Source organism: Mytilus edulis, chromosome 13 (assembly GCF_963676685.1).
Source record: "Mytilus edulis chromosome 13, xbMytEdul2.2, whole genome shotgun sequence".
In the NCBI taxonomy this organism is placed as follows: Eukaryota; Metazoa; Mollusca; class Bivalvia; order Mytilida; family Mytilidae; genus Mytilus; species Mytilus edulis.
This window is the reverse complement of record NC_092356.1, coordinates 27,527,146-27,540,115: the sequence shown is the minus strand read 5'-3', so window position 1 is coordinate 27,540,115 and position 12,970 is coordinate 27,527,146. Positions and strand designations below refer to the sequence as shown.

The 12,970-nt window shown below is 32.0% G+C and overlaps 1 protein-coding gene across 5 annotated transcripts in view; it reads left to right on the top strand.

The window, feature by feature from the left end:
- The window catches only part of LOC139502192 (uncharacterized), a 55,948-nt gene that overhangs the window by 37,046 nt on the left and 5,932 nt on the right, over positions 1 to 12,970 (top strand). For all 5 annotated transcript variants that reach the window (XM_071291616.1, XM_071291615.1, XM_071291618.1 and 2 more), the window contains exons 5-8: positions 6,527 to 6,674; positions 7,802 to 7,958; positions 8,639 to 8,809; positions 10,561 to 10,683. In XM_071291616.1, coding sequence (XP_071147717.1) covers positions 6,527 to 6,674; positions 7,802 to 7,958; positions 8,639 to 8,809; positions 10,561 to 10,683 — 599 coding nt within the window. The remainder of the gene's footprint in view (positions 1 to 6,526; positions 6,675 to 7,801; positions 7,959 to 8,638; positions 8,810 to 10,560; positions 10,684 to 12,970) is intronic.

The following is a 12,970-nucleotide window of genomic DNA, read 5'->3' as shown; positions in this document are numbered from 1 at the left end:
GAAATATTCTGACACAAAAAATAAATTCAGAATTAGTTTAACAATGGTATATTTTGAAACAAAAATTGAGTTCAGAACTAGTTTTACAATGGAATATTTTGAAACAAAAATTTAATTCAAAACTAGTTTAACAATGGAATATTTTGAAATTTTTTTTTAATTCAGAACTGGTTAATCTATAAAATATTTTTAACAAAAATTAGATTTAGAATAAGTTAAATTATGGAATATTTTAAAATAAAAATGGAATTCAGAACTAGTTTAACAATTGAATATTATGAAACGAAAAATTAGATTCAGAACTAGTCAATTAAAGAAATATTTTGAAACAAAAATTAGATTCAGAATTAGTTTAACAATGGAATACTTTGAAACAAAAATTAGATTCAGAATTAGTTTAACAATGGTATATTTTGAAACAAAAATAAGATTCAGAATTAGTCTAACAATAAAATATTTTGAAACAAAAATTAGGTTCAGACTCATAAAGTTAACAGATTCAGAATAAATTTAACAATAGAATATTTGAAACAAATTTAAAAGAAAATTTTGTATTGGAAAAGCAGTACACTTTTGTTTTAAACATATATTAAATTTACCAAGACAATAGCTATAGACAATCACTTAAGGTGGTTTGGGAGTCTAAAATAAAAATGATAGAATTTGTTCATACTTCCCCAAAACGTAGTATCTATGTTGAAAAATATAATAAAAATGATAGGTCACCGCGCATTTTTTCAAGCTACAGGACATGACAAAATGACACATTTTGTATGGATTATACAGGAAAAAACACCATTTTGGGATTAAAAACTAAACAAAATGATAGAATTGTTAAATACTTAAGCAAAAGATAGCTTTCAAACAATGCTTTGAGAATATCAAAAGAAAAGATAGGGTCACCGTATGTTTTTTCCGGCTAAAATTCAAAATAGGAAAATTCCATGTAGAATCCTTCAGAAAATGCACTGTTTTAGAGTTACCTCCCCTTAAAAGGCCAATTTTTTTTTTTTATATAAACAACAAAAAATAATCAATATTTATAAGTTGTATTCTTATAAATTGGTTCTTTTCAAATGCTGTAACTTTCTTAATAATGCTTGAAAATTTATAAAAGTGGTAGTTCTGGATAGCTAGCAGATTACTCTTTCAAATTAATACAATGTTAGTATTATGCAATAATTATGTAACCAATTATAATGTTAACTGTGTCTAAAATATTTTTCACCAAATTTCCACTTTCAAATGAAATTAGCTTCTGCATAGGTAATACCGTATCCCTAGAGGGTTGACTTTATTATATGTTGTTCCTATGGCCATTATCTACAAAAGGGTGTCTCAGATTTCAGATAGAATGTATAGAACAAATTTTACACCTAATCAAACATTATCCTCTTTTATGTGGTTAGGATGTTTAAACTAATTAGAGATTTATGAGAGAATGGAATACCATAAAGACAATCTGAGACACTCTTTTGAAGCCCATGATGTGTTGATTAAGATTTCGTTAAAATTTTCTGTATAGTTTAAGAAATGATAGAGCTAAATTAATTCTTGAAAGTGAACTGACCCAGATTTTGACACTAATTACATAATAATTGATTACATAATGATTGCATAATAAAAATATTGCAACCATTTAAAAGATTAAACTTTTATCTATCTATATATACCTCTTTTATTATTTTCTATGCATTCATAAGAAAGTTACAGCATTTTAAAGGTTAGTGATTGGAAGTAAAAAAATCTTTGTATTGTGCTACCTTAAACACCCACAAAGCATCAGCTAGGTTCAAAAACTAAGCCATATTAAAAAAAAAGATTGGGACAGGCTAAAGCATCTTTGTTTAAAGTAGCCTTATTATATAGCGAATGCTGAAGGACATTTTCCTTGTGAAAGATTCAAAAATGTATTTTCAAAAGATTTAATGTGGTTTCAAAAGTGAGCTCTTTCTTTTAGTTTTATGTTTACATGTTGTCATGAATCCATTTGTGTCCTTTGTTTAATATGCACATAGAGCAAGGTGAGCGACACAGGCTCTTTAGAGCCTCTAGTTAGTCCCGTTTTCAAATTAGTCTACATTAAAGTCCAAAGGGTCCAAAATTAAACTAAGTTTGATATTAACAAAAATTGAATTCTTGGGCTTTTTTGATATGCTGAATCTAAACATGTACAATTAGATTTTTGATTATGGGCCCAGTTTTCAAGTGGGTTCAAATCAGGATCCAAAATTATTATATTAAGTATTGTGCAATAGCAAGAAATTTTCAATTGCACAGTATTCAGCAATAGCAAGAAATCTTCAATTGCACAGTATTGTGCAATAGCAAGAAATTTTCAATTGCACAGTATTGCGCAATAGCAAGAAGTCTTCAATTGCACAGTATTTTTGAGAGGATTAATATTCAACAGCATAGTGAATTGCTCAAAGGCAAAAAAAATATTTTAAGTTCATTAGACCACATTCATTCTGTGTCCGAAACCTATGCTGTGTCAACTATTTAATCACAATCCAAATTTAGAGCTGAATCCAGCTTAAATGTTGTGTCCATACTTGCCCCAACCGTTCAGGGTTCAACCTCTGCGGTCATATAAAGCTGCGCCCTGCGGAGCATCTGGTTCTCTTAATAAAAGGATAACTATAACTGGTATGTGCGTACCTTGCAAGGTCCTCATACCCCTCACACAGTTTTCACTTGACCTTGACCTCATTTAATGGATCAATGAACAAGGTAAATTTTTGGTGGTCAAGTCCATACCTCAGATACTATAAGCAATATGGCTAGTATATTCGGTGTATGGAAGGACTGTAATTAATAAGGTGTACATGTCCAACTAGCAGGTGTCATCTGACCTTGACCTCATTTTCGTGGTTCAGTGGTTTTAGTAAAGTTTTTGTGTTTTGGTCTGTTTTTCTTACACTGTATGCAATAGGTCTACCATATTTTGTGAATGAAATGATTGTAAGGTGTACATGTCTGGCTGGCAGGTGTCATCTGACCTTGACCTCATTTTCATGGTTTAGTGGTTAAAGTTTAGATTTTGAGGTTTGGTCTTGTTTTCCTATACTATATGCAATGGGTCAACCATATTTGGTGTATGGAATTATTTTATGATGTACATGTCAGTTTCACAGGTTTTATTTGATTTTGACGTAATTTTCATGGTTCATTGCTCAGTGTTAAGTTTTTGTGTTTTGGTCTGTTTCTCTTAAACTATAAGCAATAAGTCAACTATATTTGTTGTATGGAAAAATAACTTGCTGTACATGTCTACCTGGCATGGTTCATCTGACCTTGACCTCATTTTCATAGTTCATTGATCAATGTTTAGTTTTCTTGGTAAAGTCTGTAAATGATAAGCCATAGGTCAACAATATATATAGTGTATTGAATGATAATGTAAGGTGAACAGGTATTTTTTGTTTGGATTTATATGACCTAGACCTCATATTCTTGGATCATGTTAAGTTTATGTGATAGTTGTTGTGACACTTTATATATAGGACTATCAACATAATATCAATGATAAGTAAAGAAGGGGAGACATTTCAGCGTGTGCACTCTTGTTTTATTTCATTCCTACCTCCCCCTAAAAAAACAACTTTGAGGTAAATTATTCATATTTTCCCTCTCTTCCAACTGAACTGATTGAGATATTTCTGGATGGTTATACTATTAATTCCAGCTGTATTTTAAATTTCATAACTAAAAAAAATCAATTGAAATATTTACAATGTAATAATGAAGATTTGTATGATTGCTAATGAGACAACTCTCCACACGAGACCAAATGACACAGAAATTAACAACTACCAGTATAGGTCACAGTAAGGCCTTCAACAATAAGCAAAGTGCATACTGCATAGTCAGTTATAAAAGACCTCAAAATGACAATGTACAGCAATTCAAAACGAGAAAACTAAAGGCCTGATTTATGTAAAAAAATGGTTTGTTTTTGCCTCTAGGGTGAGTTTTTATGCCCTGCAACTGAAAGTTGGTCAACATATTGTTTTACACCTGTCCGTCTGTCTGTCTCATTATGGGTACATAGTTATTCCGCATAACTCCTACTACAGTTCGATTCCTAGGAAGTTTTCACCTTTCTGACTGTAGGTACATATATTGAAGGTGTGCATGTGGTCAGGTTTTTGATTTTTATTAATGTTTGCTCTTTTGCCAGATAGTTGAGATAGTTGAACTTTGTCCAACTTAGTGACTTCAATTCTGATTATCTATCTTTTAATGCCCCTACAACTGGAAATGCCCCAGTAACTGAAAGTTGGGGGGCATACTGTTTAAACCCCGGTCTGTCCCATTATGGGTATATAGTTATTCTGCATAAGTCCTACAGTTTGATTCCTAGGAAGTTTTCACCTTGTTGTCTGTATGTACATACATGTATATTGAAGGTGTGCATCTGGTCAGGGTTTTGATTTTTATTAATTTTTGCTCTTTTGAGAGATAGTTGAACATTGTCATTTTTGGAGTATATACATGCATATTGCGTTTTTTCTGGATAACTTCTACAGTTTGAATGTAAGGGAGTTTTCACTTTGCTAGCTGTTTTTCCATATATTGAATGTGTGCATGTGATCAGTGTTTTGATTTTTATTAATTTTTGCTTTTTTGGGAGATAGTTGAATTTTGTCATTTTTTTATGACCACAAAAAATGTTTATGCCCTGCAGCTGAAAGTTTAGGGCATATTGTTTTACCCCTGTCTGTCTGTCCTTCTGTATGTCCGTCCGTCCATCAGTCTGTCAGTCCTGTTCTTGTCATCACAACTCCTCTGAAACCACACAACAGAATTTCATGAAACCATTTTAGATAATAAGGACATACTATGTAGATGTGCATATTGACAGGAAATTATGATTAAAAAATTTTTTCTAAGAGTTACACCCCTTTGAACTTATTCGCCTCAATATATTCTACTGCGACAGTTTGTCATCACAACTTCTCTGAAACCTCACAACAGAATTTCATTAAACCTTTTTAGATAATAAGGACTTACTATGTAGATGTGCATATCGACAGGAAATTATGATTGAGTTTTTTTCTAGGAGTTACGCCCCTTTTAGTTATTTGCCTCTATATACTAATGCAAAAGTTTGTCAACAAAACTCCTCTGAAACCACACAACAGAATTTCATTAAACTTTTTAGATAATGAGGACATACCATGTAGATGTGTATATCAATAGGAAATTATGATTCAATTTTGTTTCTTCAGAGTTTTTTTATTTGTCGAGTGAAGATAAGGAGCGTGGGGTAAGCGTGCACGCTCACTAAGGTTCCTTAGTTAAAAAAGTGCACATCGAGAATGATGTTTTTGACCCATCTGTCAGTCTGTCTGTAAGTCCATTCATCTGTCATTCCGTCATGCGTCAGTCCTGTTCTTGTCATCACAACTCCTCTGAAACCACACAACAGAATTTCATGGAACTTTGTAGATGATATGGACACACGATGTAGATGTGCATATCAACAGTAGATAATATGGACATACTATGTTGATGTGCATATCAACAGGAAATTATTACTTATTTTTTCTCCTAGGAGTTATGCCCCTTTGAACTTATTGGCCTCTATATACTACAGTCCGTCAGTCCTGTATTGTGTTCGCAAATCCTCTGAAACCACACAACAGAATTTGATGGAACTTTGTAGATTATATGGACATAATATAAAAAAAAAATACTGCACCTAGCTTCCTTCCTTCCTTCCTTCCTTCCTTCCTTCCTTCCTTCCATCCATATCAAAATTATGACAACTTGAGCTGTAAAAGGTGATTCAAAAAGAAATATAACTGTGGGAGATTTTAGTGTCATATTAAATGAAAACAATGTTCTTCATTTCTTTTCTTGTGCTGTCTGTTGTAATTGTGTTACCTTCATGACAAATAACAGTAAATTCTTGCCAATTGACGTTAATTTTAATTTTATGTGCATGACAATAAAATGTACACTTTCTTTACAATGATATTTTTTTTTATTGATTTTAACAAATCATGTTTAACTTACTAAAATAACAGTGACAGATGATTATTTGAGACCTCTCAAAAATCATGATGAAGATATTTTGACAAATCAGGATAAAAATTTAACCAATTTGACACTAACGGAAGCTGTAAATGACCATTATACACCTGACGGTAAAGGCATTCTTACCCTCTTTATTAGATTTGTAATTTTAGATTGACTTTTGGTATCAAAATAGAAATTGTGTTTGATCACAAACTTACCATTTTGACCAAAATCACTTATCCAAAGTTTTAATTCATGGCTGTCTAAAATTGCTTTACAAGAGTTCGTTTAAAGAAACAAATACTTGAAATGAGAATCCAATAAAATAATGACAATAAAAAAGTGCACATCAAGAATGATGTTTTAGACCCATCTGTACGTTCATTCATCTGTCAGTCTGTCATGTGTCAGTCCTGTTCTTGTCATGCGTCAATGTCTAGCTATCTTAATATTTGCTGGATCACAGCACTAATTTTGCTTTGATTTTTTTTCTTTTTAGGTCATACTATAAAGCTCAGGATGAACTAATAGGAGCATTTGAGGACATACAACTAGGTGTTGATGAAGATATGGACGATTCTGAAGAAGCTAGACAACTAATGAAAACAGCTGGCTTGTATGCTAAAATAACATTCTTTGCAAATCTGGTGGGTATACCGATGATTCATTATTATTCATTAGATACTAATTATAATCCACCTTTAAATAAGTCAGGGTTATACTGTTTTACCTCTGTCTGTCCATCCATCCATCTCATGAATATTTTTCGTCACATCTTTCTCAGGAACAACATCATAAGTTTTTGTAAAATTTGGTTTCAGGGTTCATTTAGTCAGCTATACCTGTGATGCATTTTCAATTTTAGATTCATCACTCAACAACTTCCTGTTTACCAAAATATTTAGAAGAGGGTATCATCAGTGATTAGTAGCTTGCAGTTTCATTTGTTTTTGTGGATTTCATTGGTTGAGGCAAACTTAATGATTTCAAATGTTCAATAATGTATTGATGACCTCTAGGCTTGTCGTGAGTCTACGAAAATACTATTTATCTTTAATCCATGGAAAGGTGTTCCAACTATATGCTCCCATCCAAATGCATTGATCGTCCAAAAAAAGGAGGGGTTCCAGGGGGGGTTCCCAGGTGTTGGAACCCCCCCCCCTTGGATCCACCACAAGAGAAAAAGTTTTGACAATAGTTGTTACTTACAGTATAAATAATAGAAGTGTTTCAAAATATCACATATTCCCAAATAGATGAAAAAAATATGGAGATGTTTTTTTTATTGACAAATTGAGAAAATGATAATCCATCAGAATTCAAATGAAGTGGATATTACCACTAACGGGTAACTGTACAGCCTTAAACCATGAGAAAAAACTCATACCATATTGTAAGCAATAAAAGGTCCTGATCTGAAAAAGAAACAAAGGAAAAACTAGCAGCCTTAGGATAAGTTATAACAATACAATTTACCAAAAAACCAATATGACAAATATGAATTAATAACTACCACCAAATTACAGACTTGCAATTGCAACAGTAAAGGCTACAACTTTTATGACCGAAATAATTCCTGACCATCATACTTTAGAATCACCTATTTTGTGGCTGTGGTCAACAGATAAATGACTTCCTTAGTAAAACACTTTCAAGTCCTTAATTGATAAAGAAAAAAAAAACTTCAAACTGCTCAATCTCAGCAAATTGCCCTGTCAAAAACATATGTTAAAGCATTAAAATGTGAAAGCCTTATATAAACTTTATTTTGTAGGTATTATTGGCAGCTAAAGCAGTGGCTGCCTTTTTGTCAGGGTCAATATCTATCATATCCAGTTTAGTTGACAGTGTTGTAGACTTGTCATCAGGTATAATTATCTGGGTCACAGGAAGAGCCATACGACAAAGGCTTCCATATGTATATCCTCAAGGTTGGTTTAACATTTATATCTTTAGTTTATAGTCCTGTATATCAATTTCTACTGTTGCAAACCAGTTTTGTATGATTTGTTTTATTCTCTGGGACCAGTGACATATTCAGGGATGAGAGGGCATACATCCCCTCCCCCTCTTGATCTGGAAAACAATATTTTTTTAATATAAGAAAATTTTGCCAAATACATGTACCGGTATGCATCACAGCTTTTTCTTCATTTGTGATAATTATGTCACCCTCTCTTTGTACCTTGGATCTTGAGACACTTTGGACCAAATTTGCTTTGACTGTACATGTCCTAAATGGCTAGTTTGCCATCACTCTGTCAGATCATCCTCTGTATGTAGTTCATCTGATACGTTTGAAATAATACTCAACAATAATAAGATAAAAAGACATGTTAACTTGTTATTATTTAATTATCAGATTCTTATAAACTGTAAATTTAGTTTATTTTTTGTAAACCAATTTTTATTGATTGAGAAAACCTCATATTTTCGTGGATATTTAATTTTGTGGTTTTTGTCAAAGTCTGCAAACAAGTTTATAGAAAAATTAAATTTTTTCTTCACCTTTATGTATGAAATTCATGAAAAATAATGAATCCATAGTCAATGATAGTTGTTAACATCAGTATTTTACTGACACTTCAGTTAGTTTTAAAATACTTTTTAGGTCGTACCAAATTGGAACCGATAGCCATTGTGATATTATCAGTTGTGATGAGTTTAGCATCCGTCCAGTTGATCAGGGAATCAATAGAGAAAATCATTAATTTGACAACAGGTGACAGCAAACCACCAACAGTTGATATCGCTACCATAGTAATCACTGCCTCAGCCATAGGTATGACACCTGCCTAAAATAGTCTATGGCGTTAAATTATTCTTAAGTCTGTTTATTCATAAATCCAATCATTTGTTTGAACCTTTTTTGTTGTTCATTCTGCATTTTAATTTTTAGATAATGAATAGATTATAGCTTTACAAACTTTGCAAAAACTTATGTTCCAGAATCTTATGCACTCTGGGTAATATTTTCAAAAGTATACACCAAAACATTGTGATTTTTTCATATTGGTGTATAAACAATGACATTTCCCATAGTACTTAAAATTTAGATTCTAAAGAAAAAAAAGTCATACTGTGAAAGTACTTTTATTCGTGGGTAGCAATTTTCGTGCTTATCGTGGATGACTTTATCCACGAATTTAAGTGTCCAACAAAATAAAACAACCATTGTCCAAATCAAGACATGGAAAGATCCCAATGCAATCGGTTGTTTTGACTACTGATATGAGCTACAGAATATATTGAATAACGACAAATCTGAGAATACTTTAATAGCAGTCACAGAAGTACAACCGCAATGCACGATTATACCAATTTAATCTTAAATAACCTAAACTGTACAACTTTTGATCTTTTAATTCTCATAGACTGAAATAATTTTGATTGATGAAAGTCAGATTTCCGGTATTGATATGCTAGTCTGATAAAGTGTCAATTTTATATCCCCATAGTTCTCATACATATGGGAAATAATAATTTCATGCTTGGCTAGATTTTGATAAGAATTATTTGACAATTCAAGATACGTTTATAGCATTTGTTTAAGTTACTGTTTTCTATAGGTGAGATGTTTATGGTCTAATTAACACCTTTGATGGTCCTTAATCTGTTGATTACTTTATCATGGGTTAATTAGAGTTATCACTACGATTTTTACACGGGTCAATGTTTACTTTGCAATTTCCTTCCATCCAGACTATTTGTAACCTTCGTTTCTAAAGTAAAGACTTTAATTATTTTATTTTTTTTGGAAAACTTAAATCCACGAATTTAAAAACCCACGAACATGTACATATCGCTCAAACCACGACATTGATACCCAAGAATTAAAGTACTTTTACAGTAACCAAAATCATGTCTTATTAGTCTTTCCCTGATTGTGACATCACCAAATACCAAAAAAAAACTCCAAATACAGTAGACAGCAACCAACCACAATCACAAAACAATTTGACATTCATTTACAGAATGTGGTTAAGGTTAAACATATTTGTGACCTCTCAACCCTCCCAATCACTTGAAAAGTGATGTTACGACACAACATACTGAAACAAGCTGTCAAAATATATTTAAAAGGGATTAAATCGTGAGATAGGCATGAAGCACAGAAAACTAACAAAGAACCAATCTAAGAGTAATACTTCAAAAACCAACAATATACAACTAGCTTCAGAAAAATACATGTGTAAAGAGGAATAACTCTTACATGATATGTTTAGATTATGAAAAATAGAATAGACCAATTTCAAGGTTCCTTTTCATGAAATCAAGCAGTGTTATTGACATCACTGAAAACTCAACTCTTTCTTCTTTCAAGAAATTCAATAAGCAATTTGACTTTGGAAATGAACAGAAAAAATTCACAAATGTGAAAATTCTCTACATTTTTGTATAGGAAAGAAAAATTCCTGGAATATCTTACTGATCTTCAGTATGACAAATTATTGTTGAAAAGCCTTTAAAAAATATTGTTTCTTTAATCTGTTTCAAAATATAGATGTTAAAAATCATATTTATATTTTCCAGTAATTAAGTTTGTATTGTGGTTAGTATGTAGACGTATAAAAACACCAACAGTTCAAGCACTGGCTCTTGATCATCGGAATGATGTTTTGTCAAATGCAGTGGCCCTGGTGTGTGGATATGTAGGTAAGATCATCTTTGCATTGTTCTAAGAATGTTTTGGCCCTGGTGTGTGGATATGTAGGTAAGATCATCTTTGCAGTATTCTAAGAATGTATTGGCCCTGGTAAAATGCATTTGTAAATTGGTTGAATATAGCAAGGATAATTAAAAAGGTTTCATAACAAGTGAGAAATGGATATTGCTTTATATCAACTCCAGTTATTTTATTTTAACATAATGATAAATGAGCCTTCAGTTAGTTTATTATTACTTATTTGAATAAAATAGCGAGAGTTGATTTCAAGCCATATCCAATTTTAACAAGTTAAACCTTTTTCTATTATGGTCAACCTTTTCATTGTGTTGAATTAAAAGTCCCATGAATTGTTGATTTAGTCTTTTGCGCATACCATTATGATGTCATATGTCCTTTTCCGATGTCAAACTTTATCATCAGACATTTTAAAACTTTTTGTACTCTCCAAAATGTAATAAAATTTGACAAAATGAAGATTTTCAGATGAAAAGTGTAAATTTTATTTATGTATATTATTGAAGAAATCACATTTGCCCATTTCCACAGACAAATATTCACTGTCTTAACCTTTTAAAGTTATCAGTGACCTTTTGAATAGCAAAATGAAATGTTGTAGAATCGTCTCATGATACTAAATAAGCCAATCAAATTAACGCATATTTTCATTTCACTTTTTCGTATCACACTTTGTACAGTGTGATATAAGAAACATCTCTTCATGCAAGAAATTGTTTACTGGCCACACACCTAAGAGAAAGCTTATTACTAAAATGAAAAAAAAAATTCTTCAAAAATCAAAATATTGTATTGCACAACCATACCAAATTTTTTAACCGAGCACCAGGTTTCCTGATCTAATGCATCTTGGGTACTATTTTAAAGATGTTTCTCCATGTGATTGGTAAAAGTTCCAGAAGCAATGTAAATTGAATCAAATACAAGAGGTTTTTTTTCTATTTTAGATATGAACAATGCAATAACTTTAAAGTCATTAGACATTGAAACAGTTGATTGCTACAATTAAATAGAAATTTGGGCATAATTAGACAGCATTAAAAAAAAAAACTAAATTCCAGAAAATCGTATAAAAATTAGAAGATGTAGTATGATTGCCAATGAGATAGTTATCCACTATATACCAAATGATTTAGATATAAGCAAGTGTAGATCACAAAACTACCTTGAACAATGAGCAAAACCTATACAGTAGTGAGTACAGGAAGCTTTAAAAAGCCCTGATATGAAAATATATAAAACAATTCAAATAAGAAAACAAACTGCCTGACAACAAACAATAGATAAACAGAATAGAATATACAATAGCAAACGACAACCACTGTATAAAACCTCATGACTTTAAACAGACACATACAGAATGTTGAAGGGTTAAACCATGTTTATGAGCATTCAATCCTACTGGGACATTAGTATTTATATAAGGGGGTTTCAATGGGGGGTTCTGATCCCGGATCCCGCTTACTGTTTTGTCAGATACCTGTATCCCGCTTACACTATGTACGTCAGCAATTCTCATTTTTTAGCTCACCTGGCCTAAAAGGCCATGTGAGCTTTTCTCATCACTTGGCGTCCGTCGTCGTCGTCGTCGTCGACGTCGTCGTCGTCGTCTGTCGTCGTTAACAATTTTTCAAACATCTTCTCCTCTGAAACTACTGAATGGATTTGAATGAAACTTAACATGATTGTTCCTTAGTATATCCTGCACAAAATGTGCGCTTCGATTTTTGATCCGTCAAAAAACATGGCCGCCGTTACTTAAAATAGAACATAGGGGTCAAATGCAGTTTTTGGCTTATATCTCAAAAACGAAAGCATTTAGAGCAAATCTGACATGGGGTAAAAATGTTCATTAGGTCAAGATCTATCAGCCCTGAAATTTTCAGATGAATCAAACAAACCATTGTTGGGTTGCTGCCACTTAATTGGTAATTTTAAGGAAATTTTGCAGTTTTTGGTCATTATCTTGAATATTATTATAGATAAAGATAAACTGTAAACAGCAAAAAAGATCAGCAAAGTAAGATCTACAAATAAGTTAATATGACCAAAATTGTCAATTGACCCCTTAAGGGGTTATTGTCCTTTAATGACAATTTTTCACAATTTGTTCATCATATTTGCTAACTTTAAAAAATCTTCTCCTCTGAAACTACTGAATGGATTTGGTTAAAACTTAGCATGGTTGTTCCTTAGATTATCCTGCACAAAGTGTGTGCTTTGATTTTTGATCCGTCAAAAAACATGGCCGCCGTTACT